We start from the raw sequence: 20,790 nt of genomic DNA on the forward strand, positions 1-20,790 counted from the left end.
TATTAATGGGAAAAGATTCCAACTAATGATTTTTTTTTTTTTTTTAATATAAAACGTGCATGATGATCCTGAACAAATTGTCTTATGCTTATGGGATCTCAGTTAACTTTTCTGTTAACAATATATAACTCATAAGCTAAAAGTATCACACCCCAAATTCAAGCTTCTTTTGTTTGCTTCTTTAGTTGATCAAGTATGAATGAAAACTAATCTAAACCCAGATCAAATTTGGATCAAAGGGTACTCAATCAAATCAAAATTTATTTAACTTTTAAGCATAATTAACATGTCAAAACATAAAAAGAAAGAAAGAAAGTGAAGTACAAACCAAAGGTGATCCTAAGGTTTTCCTCTCTTCACAATGGTACCTATAAAAGTTGATGCACTCAAGACCATGAGACTAAAATGGGGTCCATAGTGCACCAGTTTTTTGGGGCTATACGGTTTTAAAACGTCGGGATAGCCCCAGTGTTTTTTTTAGTGGTGGCCCCAGCCTGCATGAAAAGAAAACTGTTTGGGTCTAGAGAATCCTAACAGTTCTTTGCCATATGCAAATCAACCAGCTGAAAGCCATCTTTCCTTTACATGTTTCAGAGTCTTTGAAAATCCTAACAATTATATTCTCTTGGTCCATTGTTTGTTTACTCCAGTCTTAACTGTGCACCAAATTTGGCATCCACCATACGTATTTAGCCTCTGCCCAAAGGAAAATGGTAACCAATTGGGATTCTCTTACTGATGTTTACAGCTCTAACATTGTTTCTAACTTGTCACTACAACTTTACCATTGATATTGAAAATGTTACCCAAAAAAAAATGTACATTTTGATAAAGCTTACTGGGCAAGAAATTAAATATATATACCTTTTTTTCTCAAATTTCTTTTAGTTTTAAGCCAGTTTGTCACTTTACCTACAATATTAGGGACCATTTGTTTGAAATTATATTCAAGTCTAATATCAATACCAACGCCCACGTTGTGCGGAATGGTACTTCCTCAAGCCTTAAAGGCTTGTGGGGGGTTTTAGGACCCAAGTTCAAGTGGTCTTGGGTGGAGAGGGGGTAGTATATTAGGTTCATTAGATTAGGATTTCTATTTGAGTTAAAAATAAAATAAAATAAAATAAAAGTCTAATATCAAGACCGCAATATAATTAAGGGCCTATATGGCTTAGAAGTTCATTTATATTGTAAACGAACTTATGTATGATTTTTTAAGCCTAATTTTTTTTTTATATAGCTATAACTGTAGTTTTACTAAGCCGAATTTTAAGTAAAAGAACCAATAAAAATAAACTATACCAAACAAAAAACGGCACTTTTAGCAACAAAAAAAAAATACTGATAGAGTAGAATGACTAAAATGACACAAAATCTTGTTCCCTAATTCACTGCCTTGTTGAGTAGTTGTATCATCCTATCCTTCAATCCTTTTGCTGGTACTTGGTGTGCCCCTCTCTCTCTCTCTCTCTCTCTCTCTCTCTCTCTCTCTCATAAAATTCAGAGTCTTACCATGAAACTCTCCAAGATGACATGAAATCATGAAAGGTAATTAGGTACTTTTCTTTTCCGGGACAAGAGTATTAGGAGCTGACATATAAATAGATTAGTACTAGTGGGTCACGACAAAGTTGCAAAAATGACTTCACAATCATTGTGCTAAACACATATTGCTCATATGTAAATAAAATGATTAACAACTTTTAATTGCTAAACTCAAAGTAATGATTCACAATTTTTCTATACTCACAGTAAAAAACACAGAAAAAAATAATAATAATGAGGTGTCCTGGTTGAGGACTGAGGGGGCCGCACTGCAAATCACGCGGGCCTCTGAGTATCAGAATTCTGAACAATACGGAGATCATGAGTGGGCCCCAGCGCTGAGAATCTCAGTAACAACCTCCCTTATTAAAAATATAAAGAATTCTTTCAAATGTTTGCAATTTCATCCTTCTCTCCTACTCTCTCTCTCTATTCTATATTTCTATATATATATTCTGAGACTTCTCTCCCTCTATATTTCTTGCTCTCTTAACCATCTCTTTCCCTCAAATTGGTGATTATTCCATCTGGGTTTTCCTTCTTTTCTCAAATTGAACAGTGTTGATTAATTGGTTTCCATTTCTAGGTTTGTCATGCCTAATACAACACCACCTTATTTTATTGTACATTTTTTAAGGCCCCATATATAATTATTTGTCATGACTCTAGTTTAATAAATTTTTTTTTTTTTGTTTGTTCAATGTCAATATCCTTATCATCATTCTCTTTTTTGGGCTTTTATTGATGCAGACAAAGAGACCCAGAAGCAGCACTTGCAGTGTCTGAAAAATGTACGAGGAGACTGCTTGCTTTGATCCAAACCCCATGACAGAAGGTACAATATCAGTGGATGGGTTTTCTGTCCCACTCCCAAACAACAACTTTGAAGTCAGGCTCTCAATGGAGGAGCTCTCTTACCATCACCATAACAACCACACCCCTTGCCATGAAGATGTTGCTATCGATATGGGGCTCCAACAGCACCTAGCATTCAACATAGACAACAACAACAACACAACAACCGATCTTAACAATAATACCCAATTGATTGACAACTCATACAACCTCCACGAGATGCAAGGCATGGATAGTTTCAACTATCATCAGCAACAACAGCACCAAATCGACATCCAAAATGGGCACCAAGGCTTTGATTGTAGTTCCTATCCGGCGACAACACCGGACCTTCTCAATCTTTTCAACATGCCCAGATGTTCAGCTTCAACTTTCATGCCTAATTCATCCATAACCTTCTCAAACCCAACTCTCCAGAATCCCACAAACAATTATCCAAGCAGTTTTCTTGGAGGAGAAGTTCCAACAGTAACAGATAGCCCCTCTGGTGGGTCTGTTTACTATGACCCAGTTTTCCATTTAAACCACCTGCCCCAACAGCCTCCTTTGTTCAGGGAATTGTTTCAGTCTCTACCCAATGGCTACACCTTGCCTGGCTCAAGAAATGGTTCCTTGTTTGCCACAACTGGAGTAGTAGTTGATGACACAGAGGGTTGTGTGTACCAAGATGATGGGGATGCGAGGCAGTTTGAGAATGTCCTGGAGTTCACTGGAAAAGCCAGAGATGGAGAGACAAAACACTTTGCAACTGAGCGCCATAGGAGACAACACTTGAACCAGAAATACACGGCCCTGAGAAGCCTTGTCCCTAACCCTACTAAGGTATCCAATTCATTTCATTTCATTAATCGCTTTTGCGGAATTTGAAAGAGGTGATTCAATTTGTAAGTACCAATTCCGACCTCTTCATTAATCACTTTATACTCACAATACTTTGTTTTTTTCTTTGTTGTGTTTTATTTTATGAAGACTGATAGGGCATCTGTGGTGGGAGATGCCATAGAATATATCAAAGAGCTTTTGAGGACAGTCAATGAGTTAAAATTGCTGGTAGAGAAAAAGAGATGTGGGAGAGAGAGAAGCAAGAGGCTTAAGACCGAATCTGAGTATGGGTCTGGGGATTTGGAGAACTGTAGCATGAAGCCACTTGGTGGTGACACTGACCAGTCCTACAATGGGTCTTTGAGAAGCTCATGGCTTCAGAGAAAATCCAAAGACACTGAGGTTGATGTTCGTATCATTGACGATGAGGTTACCATCAAGCTAGTTCAGCGTAAGAACAATTGCTTGCTATTTGTGTCCAAAGTCCTCGACGACCTTCAGCTTGATCTTCACCATGTTGCTGGAGGCCACATTGGTGATTTCTACAGCTTCTTATTCAACACCAAGGTTAGTAACCAATATACTATGTATGTCTACATAAATGTCCTTGTCAAAATTAGTTTTTGTGCCATAAAGTTTGGGTTCAGTTTAACATTATAAATTTATGTTTGCATTTGTTTTTTTGGTTTAATTTGTCAGATATATGAAGGGTCTTCTGTATATGCAAGTGCTATAGCCAACAAGCTGATTGAGGTTGTGGACAAACAGTGTGCAGCAATTCAACCTACCAGTAGCTATTAGGGTTGGAGAGGATAGAAATGAAGTCTTTTGAGTTTAATTTAGTGTTCAATATATGTGATAGTAAATACTAGTAGTATAAGTACTAATTAATAAAGTTGGTGGTAGGAAAGGTATACATGAACTTGGTTCAATTTGTATTCCTTGTTTTCAAAGTTGAATGTTATGTATGTTTGGTGATCTGGTTAGCTACTGACCTACTCGTTCATTTTGTAATAGAATCTATATCAAATTCCTGGACATTTTATGGGTAAACTTAGATACAAATCTGAAGTTGTTCTACATTAATTTTACAAATAAAATTTAATCATTTGTTTGCATTGACCAATCAGTCACATGATTGAATTGAATTGAATTATTATTGGAAAAGATAATACTATTTTTGTTACATTAATCAATACAATCACATGTAGTTGAACTCAATTGAGAAATTTAAAGCATAAATAACTATATTTGAGTTTTACCTTGTTTTAAAATTATGCTACTTTAGATGAGATGAGAAGTGCTGCTTTCAACTCAAGCTTTAAAAATTAAAATAGGACTCTTTTTGAATTTTTTTTTTTATTCTTATTAGACATAATATAAAACAAGAAGCAGAGATGTGTGTATGAATTGATATAAGAGAATGCGTGGATAAATTTTTTAGTATAACTTTTTAGAAGAATATATAAGTTTATTAGTAGAGCACCTAAAGTTGAGTATAGTATATATATTGTTTTGCTGAATAAGTATATACCTGTTTGTTGTTATTTTTGTTTTATAAGGTATGTTTCTAACTGGGGTACATGGGGAAGAGGAAAAGGAGAAGGGAAAGGAACCAATGTGACCGGAATATATTCCATTTTAAACAAATAGGGTTAGAGGATATTTTACTCTTCAATTCTTCCATAATTTTCAAGACTTGGTTCTTACCATTGAGTTTTCATATATAGTTGCTTCGTACCTGTATCAGTGTGCAAATTAAAAATACTCTACATATTTGAGCAATAAAAGGAGGCCAAGTATATTATTAGGAAATGGTGTAGCTATTGTATGGGGCAAAATATGTGATTAAGAGATCATCGGCATGGCAATTCCTTGAACAGACTTGCATTTTATGATTGTTGTCTCTATTATAATTTTGAGTATCAGATAGGAGAGGTCTTAGTTGGATACATGAATTGATAAAGTGGGGGCTAGTAATAGGTTTGATAAATTAACAACATTTTGAAGAAAATTCTCTTTTCCTAGATCTTCTTTGACGAATATGGACTTGACTAGTAGTACCAAGCACATAAAATATAGTGGCGAATTTGGGTGCACTCAGCCTCAGAAGAGCATATGTAATGATCAACAAGCTAAGACATGGTCTTGAATTTTTCCCTTATTAAACATCAGTGGTCTTCACTCACTGGTTATTCTCAAATGTCTTATTTATGGTTGATCAAAGCAGAAAGACCATGGCCAAATAAGAAATATCACTACCACATTAAGGTCCATTGCTGGACCAATCCTGCCTAAAAATTTCCAAATCTGAAACACCAGTTTTTGACTTTCATTTATCAAGTTTTAATTCTTCACTGCCAAAGGAGAAATACCATAGATGTGGTGAAAGATAAGTTTTTAATTTTTGACTATTTTTCCATTATCTATACTGGCGCAAATCCTCAGAGTCTAGAACCTATCATTGAAGCAGTGGACAAAAGTGTTATTGATCATATGAATGCTGAGCTTCTTTAGGAATTCAGAGCTGAGGAGGTGGCCAAAGCCTTACACCAAATGTACCCAACCAAAGCACCTGGCCTGACTGCATGCTTGCCTTTTTAATTTCAATCGAACATATTGGCATGTTATAGTAAAGAAGTGTTATTTCTACTGTCCTAGAAACTTTGAACTCTGGCCACATGCTTAGGAAAATGAACTAACACTCACCTAGCCCCTCATTCGATGCCATATATAAATTAATGTCTAAAGTGCTAGTTAATAGGCTTAAAAAACTCTACCATATGTGATTAGTGATACAAAGAGCGCTTTTGGGCCTGGAAAACTAATCACACAGATTATGTGCTAGTTGCATGCTGTCCCTTTAGCATGGTAGAGATAATGGTGAACGCTCAGAAGTATAAATGTGAGGAAAGCCAGTGGTAGTGAGAGTATGAAGAGGAAGAGGAAGAGTCAAAAGATGATCTAAGATGAAGTTGGAGAACCTACAATCGTTAGAGAAGCCTAGCCATGAAAAAAAGAAGTCGGGGGGTACCCTACCCAACAACAGGTTCACGATATATATATATATATATATATATAGGCCTTCAAATGCATCACTTGACCATGTTCTCATGCAAATAAATCACGGCATTTCTTCAAGTGGCTTGGAAAGCACAGAATACCCCCGTACTAGAGAGGCTAAAAGACAAGTATTGCTTATTCCACCACGACCCTAGCTTAACACCAAGGATTGTTTTGATATGAAGGAATAAATAGAAACTTCTATTAGACAAGGAAAGCTATAAAGTTTCGTTGGGTGGAGGAAAGAGTTGTGAACGAATCAAGACCAGGAGGCACAGGGGTAAGATGAGGAACAAAGCTAGGAAGCCAACTAAAAAATAAGGGCATTGTAGAAGAATTAGTTGGAAGGGTGTTGAGCTCATCCAAGAATGCCTACACCAGGCGAGGCAAAATGTCTTATTGACCCAAAATTCAAACAAAAGTCCTCGACTAGATGAGTTTTCAAGTACATTCATAGAAACTGACCCAGGGGGTATAACATCCTCATGATGATGCTCTGATCAATATCTTGTTGATAGAAAATTACAAGATTGTAAGAATCACAACCTGACGGGGACTACTTTGGATTCTTCTTTTTAATATGAATAAGGAGAATGAATCTCTTGATTACTGATGGGTCAGGAAATCCTGCTCATCCAAACATGGTAATGGACGAGGAATGAGCCAGAAATGAGGCATTTATTACTTGAGCCGTTATGATTAGACGAAGTAAAAAGAGCAACAACTCAGAGGTCTCCATATCTCGGCATTAACTATAAGAGGCGTTACCTAGATAAGGAATTAAACCACCATTAATGGCCCTCCAACGGCTAAAAAAATGGAAGCTTATATAAAGCACATCCAACCTAAGGTAAAAGGATCATCTCAGAAACAACCTTATCAACACAGATACTCAATCTCTCTCTCTCTCTCTCTCTCTCTCTTAACTATAAGAGGCGTTACCTAGATAAGGAATTAAACCACCATTAATGGCCCTCCAACGGCTAAAAAAATGGAAGCTTATATAAAGCACATCCAACCTAAGGTAAAAGGATCATCTCAGAAACAACCTTATCAACACAGATACTCTCTCTCTCTCTCTCTCTCTCTCTCTCTCTCTCTCTCTCTCTCTCTCTCTCTCTCTCTCTCTCTCTCTCTCAGAGGCTCATTGGCTAGCACTAGGGGTGTTCACCAAATCTCACAAACCACAAAAATCACACCAAAACCACCCGCAAAAGGGCATAACCGCTCCGCATTATAAGTAACAGTGTACCGCACCGCATGGTACAGTACGATTTGCGGTTTTATAATTAAAAAACCGCACAAACCGCACTGCACTCTCTCTATATATTAATATATTTATTTATTTTTAATATTAAATATATTATTAATAGTTCAATAACCCTAGTTTTCAACAAAAAAAAAAAGTTTGATAACCCTAGCAAGTATTGACTAGGAAAGCTAACCTAAAATAAAGAAAAATTAGCTCAATAGTTTAAAACTTGGCACAAAACAAAGAGAAATATTAGTTTTGGGCTGGGTAGGAAAAATCCAAAATTTGAAAAATATAACGACTTCAAGGCGTTCAAGCCGAATCTTATACTTCACACTGCACATGTGACTGAAAAAATGAGGTATGATGCAGTTATGGTTTTTAAACTAAATTTTAAACCACACCGCACCATACATGTGACCACAAAAATAAAGTGCAGTACAGTTATGATTTTAACTAAACTGTACTGCAAAGTGCGGTGCTAAAAATAGCCCAAAACCACACCGCATTGCACCGCGAACACCCCTAGCTGGCACCACGCCGGTAACCTATCCATTTCACTTTCTTATCATCTTGTAGGTTACGCCGGAGCCACCTGGATGTCTCCAACTACTGACGATTTTGGCATCATCAATTACAAATCTCAAGGTAGAAATCTTTTTTTTCCAGAATCTAAGGAACTTATAATGGAGTCAAAATTAATTCAATTTTTATAGGAAACGAAAGAAAAATATATGAAATAATATTTATTCATGAATAATGAAAATTACATAAAAAATTTAAATAAAATTAAGTTACAAAACTTTGACCTTAGATTCAATCTGGAAAAGAAAATTATACAGTTATGTTTCTTATTTTATTCTAAAAAAGAAAATGAAAAGGAGTTTAAAATGAAAAGACCTAACCTATCTCTAACATACTAAATATTGGGTTAAGTTCTAGTAGGAAAGGTGTTATGCACCCAGCCCGCATAACATAAGTTGGTCTCCTAAAGTAAAGTATAATGGCCAAAGTAAATAATTCACCCATCCTAATTTCCTAACATACAATTACATGATAAGGGAATAAAATAGCAAGATAACTAAAAATTACTTCAAGCATAGAAATTTTGCACAATTGAAAATATAGATTGCGTGAAGTTCATCGTGGAGCCATGAAAAAGAGGAAGTGGGTCTTAAGAATGAATTTATTAATTAATGAAAAATGATTTGATGATTGAGCCCACCCATGAGGTGAGAGAGATAAGGGTCATGAGTCCATCATGTGATGGTAATGTCATGGACTAGAGCCCAATTCATGAGCTAACAAGATTAGAGCCTTGAGTCCATCTTCTAAAGTGGCAAGATTTGGGCCTTAAGCCTATCCCGTGAAGTGGTGAAGAATAGTATATAGGCTATGAGTCCAATTTAAAATCTAAGTATAGAGTTTAGACTCAATTCGTGAAAAGTCAAAAAATAATGTGGTCTACAAGTCCATTACATGATGCAGATAAAATGTTGGTCATGAGATCAATCACATGATTCTTGAATCTCTTTAATATATATATATATATATATATATAGAGAGAGAGAGAGAGAGAGAGAGAGAGAGAGAGAGAGTTCAACAAATGTAATTACTCCCACTCCAATGTATGTAGTTTCACGACTACATGTGCAAGCTCCTGCTTATCATACTGTGGTTTAGAGCAGGCTTTATAGCACCCACTATGCATTTAGCAAAATATATTTCATGCAATTGTTGATCAAGTGATAACTTAGTAGTAATGACATCCTTTGTAGTATTTCATGTCTGTAATTGAAACCCCACCTCTCTTTTTCCCACGACATATATATATATATATATATATATATAGACAAAACTTAAATACTGCACCTTATCTAAGGCTCTTCCTTTAAAATTTAGTTATATAACTAGTTAGCAAATATACTACACGACATTAGAAAAACACATTTTATTTCCCACGTTTGAAAAAAAAAAAAGAAAAAAAAAAAAAAGAAAGACCCAACCCTTTCTCTTTCCCTTTCATTGAACGCAAGAACAAGAAGCAACTTTCTCAACCCCCTCTTCTCACTTTTCTAGAAATCAAGTACTCATACCCTCTTGAACAAAAATCAAACAATTTTGAATTGGACCTAGTTTACTTAACAGTTGGTTCATATTGAGGACACAATGGAAGGAATTAGTTTAATAAGGGTCAATGTCCACAACGGCTCACTCTAACAACACTGACCTGATAGTAGCCTTTTCTCTTTTGGCGGCTCCACTCATCTATTAGTTATTTCAATATAGCCTTTGCGTCACCCCCTTCAAGATCCGACCAAAAAGCCACAACTCATTTGATCTCATACTCAATGAGCTACACCTGATTACTTGGGGTGGTGGTTAACTCTGATACCAAATGTACAAACTCATTGGTAGAACTCACCCTTGAAAACCGGTTTGCAAGGAAATGTTGCCCAAGAACTTATAAACACATGATTAAGCTTACACTTAATCCATATGGGACGCTAGGATCATAATATGTATTAATTATACATTAAACCCACTTGTGGTGATGGGTTTATTAGTTTGATGGGAGGCCCAGTTTGTTTAGCAATGGATTTGTATTAGGATCTAATGCTTTTCTTCATTCATGATTTGGATTCGGCAACGAAAGCCTTGGAGTTCCACATTCGATTTTGAATTCCAAGCTCACCACCAGTTAGAGCCACCTGACCAATATTATTTGATTTCTATTCAAGAGGGTATAGGTGCTTGATTTCTAGCTAATTAAGAGAGAAGAGGGGTTTGAAAGATTTGCTTCTTGTTCTTGAGTTCAACGAAAGGGAAAAGAGAATGAGTTGGGTTTTCTCAGCTGTGGGAAATAGAATGTATTTTATTAACGTCATGTAGTGTAGCTGTTAAGTAGTCATATTGTTAAATTTTAAAAAGTGAACTTAAAGTGCAGGACATAAGGTACTATATTTTATCTTATATTTATTGTTCTAGTTATATTTGGTGTTAGTATACAAAAATTATACATTTTTTACACTGTTGATTTATATTAGATCTAAAAAGATGAAAATCATAAACTACCATAAATTTGACACCTCAGCAACAAACACCTCATTGGTTAAATTTCGGTATTCCCAAAACTCTCTCTCTCTCTCTCTCTACAAGTAGAAAAAGAAAGATTACACACTTTTATCTTGGACCAAGAAGATGGTGCAAAGAAATCCTTTTTTTCACAACATGGCGACTTTCATAAACAATATTGATATCCATCATTCATCCTTTAGCAACCATATTCAATGTTAGTTTGGATCTTTTGCAAGTATTCATAGCATTTAAACGAAGGTAACTGTAACTCATTCACCATGACCTGCTGAACATCGACCAGATGGCAGAAGTTTTTAAAGCTAGAAATAACTTGTGGGCCAAATTTTTTTAGAAATTATTAGGATCCAGCCCTTGGTAACAATTGCAAAATTTAAAGAATTGGGAAGTTGTAACGCCCAATGCTGTAGAACTTCTCCAGAATTTATGTGAGGAAGGTGTAACGCCTTGAACACACAATTTCAATCAATGAGGTGTTTATTGCTGATTTATGATTCAATCTGAAAGAGGTTTGAGACTTTTCAACGGTTACAACCAAGATGAATGAAAGGTCTAAAAAATGAGTTTATAGTGTAGATAGCTTAATAACTAGTGAGAAAATCGTGTAATGCACTAGTTAGTCTAGTAAAAACTTGCTTTATCTAATATAAATATATATATATATATATATATATATTTCTTTTATTTTGTATATAAATATGAAAATTTAAACTTTCGATAGTTTTTTTTTTTTTTTTTTTTTTGAGAAAAAAGTAAGAGAATTTTATTGAACCAAATCCGATTGAAATACACTATCCAAATCACTAGGTAGGGATTTTACCCATACATCCATGTCTGTAGATAAAACTACTCTCCTAGCTAAAGCATGAGCTAACCTATTCCCTTCTCGTCGAACATGGCTGAACTTGCAAGACCAAAGAGACGCCCCTAAACTCTTGCAATCATCAATCACATGACCAAATAAAGTGCTACACCTCTTCAACATATTCAAAGCAGCAAGAACCCTTGCACAATCCCCCTCTATCTCCACATCAAACAAGCTAAGCTCCTTAGCAAATAACAATGCACGACGAGTAGCCATGGCCTCCGCTAGCTCCACTGATTGAACCAGTGGAATTTTGTGACTCAATGCAGCGATAATTTGTCCCTAAAAATATGGAACACCATTCCAATACCCACACATCCAGAAGCTTCAAAGAAGGCCGCATCAAAGTTACCTTTGTATACCGACTCCAACGGCGGAGACCATTTCACCTGAACATGCCAAGTAGCAACCTGTGATGATTGATGATTCGCATTGAGAAATTTTTGGACTGAACTTTTATGTGGTTCAGAAATACTCTAAACCTTACGTTTAACTGAAAAAAAAAAAAAAAAATATGACACTTTCCTACTAATCCATGTATTCAAAAAAAAAAAAAAAAAAAAAATTGAGCTTCATCACACATGCAAAGCTTTTGTGATGAGGCTATTTAGATATTATGATGAGGCTAAAATATGAATAATACTACAACCACAAACTATTAATGTGACAAATTTTTACTGGATCTCATCTAGACCTACCACTAATATCAATTCTTATATACCAATAATCATACACCATATTAGCAATTTATTAAATGATTATTAATAACTACCATAATTACCACCATCTACTTTTGGTATAATGGTCAAAGTTTCCAAGAATGAGATTCACTCAAATATAAACTTAGATTAAACTTACCATAATTATCAAAGTTCATATTTAATATTTTATGATTTTGTTTTTATATTAATTAAATATATAGTTATAGTAATTATTAATAGGTTTTTTTTTTTTTTTTTGGAGAAAGTATTAATAGGTATTAATGTTGGTTGTATTTTGTATATGAAATTATCTAGTTTATTACTATTTAAAGAAAATATTAAAAATCTACAACTCTTGGCTATCACTTTGAATAAAATAATAAAAATCCACATCACTAAAGGAGATTATGTGCCTTTTGCTTCACCTATATATAACCAATCTTTGGAGGGGTTGAAGTAGTCCAATTGCAAAGTAAATAACATATTTCGTAGTATATCTGAGCTATCCTGCCAATCTATTAACTCATCAGTAATGGAGAAATCGTCCTTCAAGTTGGCTATCTTAGTGGCACTCCTAATTTTTGCATCTTGTTAGTCTCTCTCTCCCTCTCTCTCTCTCTCTCTCTCTTAATAAATAAATTACATGTATTTCTCTCAAATATATTTGAAGTAACAAAAATTTAAAAAAAACCTGCAGATGCAGAGATAGGAGCTGAAGCAAGGAACGTAGTTATACTAAGATGCAATGAAAATATCGACTGCAAATATGCTTGTCAGCATTGTCAATGCTTATGTAAGGACACTTGGTGTAAATGCCCGAATGAGCCACCAGCATCCTTATAATTAGCTGAAGCTATTATCCAGGATTGAGGGCAATGATGAATAAATTGAAAGCTTTAAATTTGTTGCTGTTCTTCTCCCCTCTAATTTTCTTCCATTCCTTTCTTGCATATGTGATACCTCTTGGTTTTGTTTTGTTATTTTTTTGTTTTTCTAACTAATAGTGTTCCATCGAAAATAAGAACTGAAGTCCATTCCTTGGATAGTCTTAATGGAAATTTTCACAGGCGTGATTGTGCACCACCAGAAATTATTCAATGCACTCGAACGACCACATCAACAGTGCCTAATGATCCTCTCACATTCAAAATATATTGACATGTTAGCTCATTTATATGAGTCAAATCCTAATCACAATAAGTCACAGCATATTAATAAAATAAAATTTTCACTCAACATCAACCATGACCGCTAACATCTCCTTCTCTGGCATCGACAGAGTCCTGAAGCTTCTTTCTCCTTATCTGTCATGAATTTAAAACCAATCTTTGAGCGGATGTGGGCTTGCATTTGTGCTACGAGACTGTTAGCCGTGAGTTCTTACAATATGATTCTTATCTTTTTCTTATTCACAGATTTGGGTTATGATAATTAAAAAAAAAAAAAAATTGTTTTTCTCTTTTAATTATTTGAAGAAAATAAAAAGGTGTTTTTATCAAAGAACTAGCTGAATTGTTATTTAATTGTTTGGAACAATTGGATTTCTCGGTTGTGTTCGTTATTTGGATTTGTTAGGTGACCTTGTATCAAGGGTGTGCATAAGTCGAGTTGGGTCGAGTTAAAAAGTTTTTATAACCCAACTTATCATAGTGGATTAAAAAAAATCTAACCCATCACAAGGGTCCATCCCAACCTAACCCACGTGGATCAAGTTGAGTTGGGTTGGATAGTGTTTTTATTATTATTATTATTAAATTGAGCATTAAAATAACATCACAAATAAAAGCAAATTTATAATACCCTTAGCTTGTACATATGTCTTCTCATATTAATTTTTGGTTTCTTTGTTTTTTTTTTTTTTTTTTTTTTTTTTTTTTTTAAATTGTCGTTACTGGGATTGTGACTTAAGATGTAACGCAAATAATTGGCACTCATATCCAATATATTATAGAATGGGATGACCATTAGGCATTGTTGATGTATAAAATGGGAAGTGTTTCCCTACATTAAATGCCCATTGAGACTCTTTAATGGTATTTTAAATAAGAATCATGTAAACGGGTGCCCTTAGAACAATTGTTAATAAATTATATTAGGAAAACTTAACCCCACTTTCATAGGAAATATAAAAAGCTGTCAGAAAAATTAGTTACTTTATCATTTTTCCATAAAAATATTTCTAAAAATAATTCCTAAACCAATGCCCTTGGAACATTTGTTAATATTTTCTTTTAAATAAAAATCAACTTCTCACATGGATATATTACATAAATAATCTTGTAGATAAAGTGAAATTATTTTGTACACCTAGTCTACTATACATACCAATTCATCTAGCATCACAACTTTGTCACTTGCATGTATGTCAAGTTGTGGCAATGTTTGTACCCCAACTTATTGTATACATAAAGATAGGTCTTGTATGTGAGTCTTACCCGATGTATAGAATATGCATTTGGTGGTTAAAAATAGCAATTGGAGTGATTTAGACACCCCAATGTTTTTTTTTTTTTTTTTTAGCCTTCATTTTTAGGACCCATATATTATAGATATATAGATATTGATTATTGGAAAAAATTTCCCTCCATTAGACTATTCTCTTTAATGGCCTCTTTTCTTTTCTTTTTTCGTTTCCTTTTTAATATCAACTTATCACATGGATGGAACTAAAAAAAAAAAAAAAAACTTATCACACAGATATATAACGTAAATAATCTTGGAGAAATTACAACTTACCCACTTGTGGTTTGGCCGAAATTTAAGTTGTCTACCTGTAATTTGAAATTTGACATTTTACCACCTGAGGTTAGCTCAGTTAGAGTTTCATAACCCAACTTTGTTAAAAACATGGGTAAATATGTAATTTTGCTCTATTTTTTTTTGTCTCTTTCATCCAAAAACACAAAAAACATAATAATTCAATATCAAATAAGATCAAAAAGAATCCAGCGGAACACTTGCATCATTGGATTTCAATCCACAGGTAGATAACTCAAATTTCAGTCAAATCTCAGATGGTTGTAGTGTCAAATTTTAAATTACAGGTAAGCAACTTAAATTTCAGCCAAATCACAAGTGGATAAATTGTAATTTGCCTTTACAAAAATTCTCACTTCTCATAAATGACTCTACAATATTTGCTTCAACCAGAACTATTTAGAAACTTTCTAAACGTCTTTAACTTTCCACATACACTTTTATATAAAATAATTAATAAATTTAATTGCACCTACTCAATTATATGTTTTGCTATTGCTGGGTGTGAGTGGTAGCTTATCATGCAGTTATTTAGAATAGTTTTTTTTTTTTTTCACACTGCAATTTTTTATAAGTAGATAATGGAGAACGATAAGGTACAGTTCGAATCAAATCATTTGGTACCATAAAGATTGTTATTATTACTGACTATCACTTGAATCTTTACCCACTATACCTATAAGAAAAATGAATTTAATATCATATAAATATAATTAATAAAGATAATATCCAAAAAATCCACATGTACGAAGATTTTGTTGCCATTTATATTTATCTGCTTCATCCATATATATATCCATTGCTTGGAAGAGTCAAAGTAGTTCCATTGCGAAAAATAACATAACCAGTAATATATCTTACCATCCTGTCAATCCATCAACTCATAATTAATGGAGAATTCGTCCTTCAAGTTGGCTATCTTGGTGGCGCTCCTAGTTCTTGCATCTTGTTACTCTTCTCTCTCTCTCTCAATAAATCACTTGTTTTTTTCTCTCAAATTTAATTAGCAATGTGGTACATATTTTAAGTAAAAAAAAATGCATGTGCAGAGATGCGAGCTGAAGCAAGGAACGTAGTTATCCTGAGATGCCATAAAGACGAAGAGTGCAAATTTTGTTGTTCACAATGTCAATGCGTATGTAAGAACACTTGGTGTAAATGCCCAGATGATCCACCGGCAACCTTAGCTGAAGCTATTACTATTGGACAACAACAACTTTTAAGGATAACATATAAAAGAGGTAGAGCATAATAGCTACTTCTTTGAGATGATAAAGAACTTAATAGCTACTTCTGATCAAGGTATAAAATGAATAAAATGTAATAATGTCTCGCTTATTAGCCATGATTGATAAGTGACTGTATTTCTATAAAATGTATTAAAGTATGCATTAAAGCTTTATATTTGTTGTTTTTCTTCTCCCCTCTAATTTTCTTCCATTCTTTTCTTGAACATGAGATTCCTTTTTCTCATTTCTTTTTTCTGACTAATGATGTTCAATCAAAAGTAAGAACTGAAGTCAATTTCCTTAGCTATAGTCTAAATGGAAATTCTGTCAATGTGACGGTCATCAAATTTCTTTTAGAGTCTGATTAGTTGGGAGAATGGAAAGTGACAGGATAAAAATTAAAGAAAGTATAAAATAGAAGAATGATTAAAATTTTCAATTTTTCTTGAATGTGTATTTGTTAGAGAGAATGAAAAAAGACTACCCCAAAAGTAAATTCCTAGTAAAAAAAAAAAACATGTATTTCCCACTTTTCCTCCCAAATTGAGAGATTAGTTTTTGGTGGGACTCGGTGGAATACTCCACACACTTTCTTCCATTCTCCATATTTTCCACCATACTAAACAAATGAAATCTTCCATTTCTATCTCCCTTTTCCATCTAACCAAACAAGCCGCTAATCATAGGGACAAAATAAAAAATTTATCTTTATGGGCCAAAACATAAATAAAATATTCTTCTCCATTAAGAAAGTATATATATACTGAAATTCAAAACTAAATTTATGTTTATGGGGAGACTCTCATTATTCATAGTTGGTAATTTGGTCTTACTAAATTTGTGGAGACAATAGTTAGACTCTTGAGGTTTGTTAGCCTTAGGCTATACTAGACCTAGACTTGTTGAATACATTCGAGACGTGACACAAACAGAGACATCTAAGGTTCTAATACCCTCTCCGAATTACTAAAAAATATATTTAAAATTGCTACACATAAACCAAGCAAAAAGTTTGTATTAGTATTACTCTCCAAACGCGCGCAATAAAATCCATATGCCACAGCAATTCCAGGGCGTTCTTAATTTACATTGTACGGTTCTAGGGTTAGATAATTTAACTGAGGCCTCTAGTCTTTTCCAATGTAGCAGACTAGCAGAATGGTAAAATTTTCACAAGAGACTTATAAGCCAACTTCCATAGTTTGTATAGAGAAAATAGTTTTATATCACTTTTGGATCTCTCAAGCCCTTGCTTGTGAAGATATTTCAAAAATAAATTTGATAAAGAAACTAAATTTGTGCTATGTCTACTAAATTTGGTCCCTTTCACTGCAATGTTTTTTTTTTGGCATCCATGGATGTAGCCCAATATTTCTCTATAGCATGCTTTTTTCTTGTCCATAACTTTGATTGTAAAAAAAAAAAAAAAACAGAAACCTACAGCCATGGCAAACACATATCAATAACTTGCACTTTTTGACGTACCTGATTCATTATTATCAAGATGAAACTCTCAAAGACAATGGCATTTCGCTCTCCCTAAATCCAACCAAACCGTTGTTATCATGATGACGTTCATGTTCATCCACTGCGGAGTTACCATTAGTCTCTGTCACAACAATGTCATGTCCTCTTTGTCCAACACCCTGATCTGCCTCTTTTCCCAACACAACAACCGCCCCGAAATGCACTCGGCGTTCCCCACCACCGCCACATGGAGAGTCTAAAGGGCACTCCTCCTCGCTCGTGGCGGAGACGGCAGGTGGGCATGGTCTGCCATTACTGCAACCGCCCTCGTTGATTTCGGATCTATCATGGCCGGGTCTGATGCATCGATATAAATATGCCAAGAACCAGAAGAGCCATGGGACCCCAACAAGAATTAGTCCTGCGATTGGATACCAAGTTGAGGATTGTGATTGTGGAAGAAAAAGGTAGATGGAGAGCAAGACACCTCCACAAACTATGCAGGAGAAGAAAAGAAACGAGATTATGTATATTCTAACATCTTCTTTCCTATCCTCCATTGAAAGTGAAGATGGAAGATGACAAGGATGTGAAACTCTCACTTTTTTTCTTTTTTTTTCCTTCTCTCTCCGTGTGAGAGTTTTGTTGGTCTTAGGTTAGAGCTGTGTTTTCCTTCCGGATCCACCAAAGTGGTGGATGGGAATGTGTTGAATTCAGTGGTGGACATATTCTATACACACACGAAATAAGAGCTGGGAAAGCGGGTTTGTTTGTTAGGGCACCTTCCCTTCCCTTTCCTCTCTTTATTTTTCTTTTTCTTTTTTCAAATTTTTTTAAGGTTAAAAATTTGGAAGGAAAGAAAAGGTAAAATAACAAATAATATTCCATGTTGTGAAATAAGAGATAATATATAACACTAGGTGAGAAAAGAACAAAAAATATATATCAATAAGCGAAAGGCCTTGTAACTGAATTAGCATATTTCTATGCACAAAGTGTTTGGAGTTTAGGGGAAAAAGGATTCGAACTGGGAAAAAATGATTCGAACTGCGGAGTTAGCAGCATGTTGTAATTATTTTTCAAAAAAAAATATTTATATATATATATATATATATCAATAAACTCTTGTATTTAAGTAGTCATCCACAATCTTAAGTTGATCTAGTAAAGTAATCTCACATGTATATAATGTCTCTTGAGTTTAAGATATAAGACTATAATAATGAACACAATTATGAATATAAATCTCCATGAATATACATCCTTACACGTACACTTCAAGTTTTACACATTTCAAGTAAACTTTTCGTTGCCGCCTAATCAAATTTTATTTCTAACATTATCTAATTTTAAAGAGATTTCAACTAATTAAATGTAACAGACCAATTTTATGCTAGTTCAATTATCATCGCCTTTTTAGAAAGGTTTAGTAATCAAGTCAAAAATGTTTGAATCTAAAGAATAAACTATTGATCATATAAATAGTAGGTATACATAAAGTATATTTGTAACATGATTTAACATATATTATCTTCTTATATATAAGATAAATATTTACCTAGATTAGTTTTTACATGATTCTCAAAAATAAATAAATAAAAGTTAATATTTACATAACTTAAAATAAAAAATAAAAAATAAAAAATTATCTAGTCAGTTTTTAAACTATTAAAAAGTTTTACTTATTTATCTTTATAAACATATATCTTATTTATGCTTTAAAAAAAAAAAAAACATTGTACTGATCATTTATATAAAATTATATATTTTAAAGAAAAATCATAAATACACTTAGATTTAATGAGCTATATTTGTTTCAAGAGTAATAAGGGAAACAAAGATGATGCATTTTTCATTTCTATACATGTAGATATAAAATAAAAATCGAAGGGAATACTTAATTTTATGTCTAAAATCTTTTTCTTTTTTTTTTATTAAAAACAGTAAGAGGGAGAGGAATTTTTCAAAAATTAGGGGGGCCATGGCCCGTCTCCTCCAGTGCTACGATTGGCAATCAAACCAATGACATCAATTGGATGGTCCTTTCTTTTTTTTTTTCTTTTTTTTTTTTCAAACATACTCTTTATCATTGAAAAGTTGATTTATAATGGTTAAGAATGTTAACTATATACGTCTGGATAGAAGTTCCTATAACTTAACACTAATCTTGTTTTTTTGAATGAAAATTTTAGAGAGCCAAACTATAGTACTGAATATTTGCGAAATCTAACAAGTTTTTGTTGTCATTTGAGGTGTCAAAGGGTAACCAAATAAAGGTTGTTTGCTGCAAAATACATTCTGACATCACTAATTGAACCTTTTATAATTGACTTAGTAGTAAAATTTTGACACCAAATTTGGGGTATAGTAGCTTGACATATAGAAGATTAAATCTGGAAATTTTCCAAATATGAATTTTTGGAGTAAATCTTTGGGTTGGTCTGCTGTTACAGTTTTTCTAGGAGACCTATTAACATTTTAAGTTTCAACTACTATAAGCCTAATCTAGGATTGAAATGTTGTTGACTAGAATACCTATTTGTGTCACTCTATCATTTGATTTGGACAGTGACTATGGGTTTTAAGGGAGGGATGCAGTAATCAGTGCATATATACATACAACTGAAGACTCCACAAGAGGACAAACAGCAAGAAGATAATAGTAACAAGAAAGATAGGCACCTACGGACAAAATGAGGACAGAAAGAAGAATAGAAAGAATCATTGCAAGAAGATAGAATAAGAACAAAAGAAGATACAAAGAAGAAAGGAAGGAAGGAACGATAAAACCTTATAATTGCAAGAAGACATAATAAGGACAGAAGAAGATAGAAAGAAGAAAGAAAAGAAGGAACAGCAAAGCCTGCAAAATGTCACTATTCGTGAAGAGTTTAAACTATTCATTGAATAGTATCCTCCACTGACTGATTAACCAGAGTTAACTTCTCGCAATCAGAGTTATTTTTCAAGACATACCATGGTTCACTACTTCCATAAATAGACAAACTTTTGAGGAAAGAAGACAGGTTGAAAATTTAGGCTGAAATTTGAGACAGAATTTTAAGGTCCTAAGTTAACTACTCACTCATATGGTACTGAATATTTGTGAAATCTCACAAGTTTTTGTTGTCATTTGAG

At 33.7% G+C, this 20,790-nt stretch overlaps 2 protein-coding genes across 3 annotated transcripts; one reads left to right on the forward strand and one right to left on the reverse strand.

Moving 5' to 3' along the window:
- Window positions 1-1,982: 1,982 nt before the first annotated feature.
- Window positions 1,983-4,275, forward strand: LOC115987222 (transcription factor bHLH10-like). Of its 2 annotated transcripts, none has more exons than XM_031110729.1 (4): window positions 1,983-2,131; window positions 2,296-3,222; window positions 3,370-3,789; window positions 3,922-4,275. In XM_031110729.1, exons 2-4 carry the CDS (start codon window positions 2,335-2,337, stop codon window positions 4,021-4,023), a joined length of 1,410 nt encoding a protein of 469 aa, XP_030966589.1. In that variant the 5' UTR covers window positions 1,983-2,131; window positions 2,296-2,334; the 3' UTR covers window positions 4,024-4,275. The 2 variants fall into 2 exon arrangements, with proteins under 2 accessions (XP_030966589.1, XP_030966590.1); XM_031110730.1 differs by having other exon boundaries at window positions 2,034-2,059.
- A 12,400-nt stretch (window positions 4,276-16,675) lies between these two features.
- Window positions 16,676-18,339, reverse strand: LOC115987679. The gene has a single exon (XM_031111266.1). The coding sequence runs from the start codon at window positions 18,210-18,212 to the stop codon at window positions 17,685-17,687; it is 528 nt and encodes a 175-aa protein (XP_030967126.1). The 5' UTR covers window positions 18,213-18,339; the 3' UTR covers window positions 16,676-17,684.
- Window positions 18,340-20,790: the final 2,451 nt, after the last annotated feature.

Source organism: Quercus lobata, chromosome 4 (genome assembly GCF_001633185.2).
Source record: "Quercus lobata isolate SW786 chromosome 4, ValleyOak3.0 Primary Assembly, whole genome shotgun sequence".
Classification (NCBI taxonomy): Eukaryota; Viridiplantae; Streptophyta; class Magnoliopsida; order Fagales; family Fagaceae; genus Quercus; species Quercus lobata.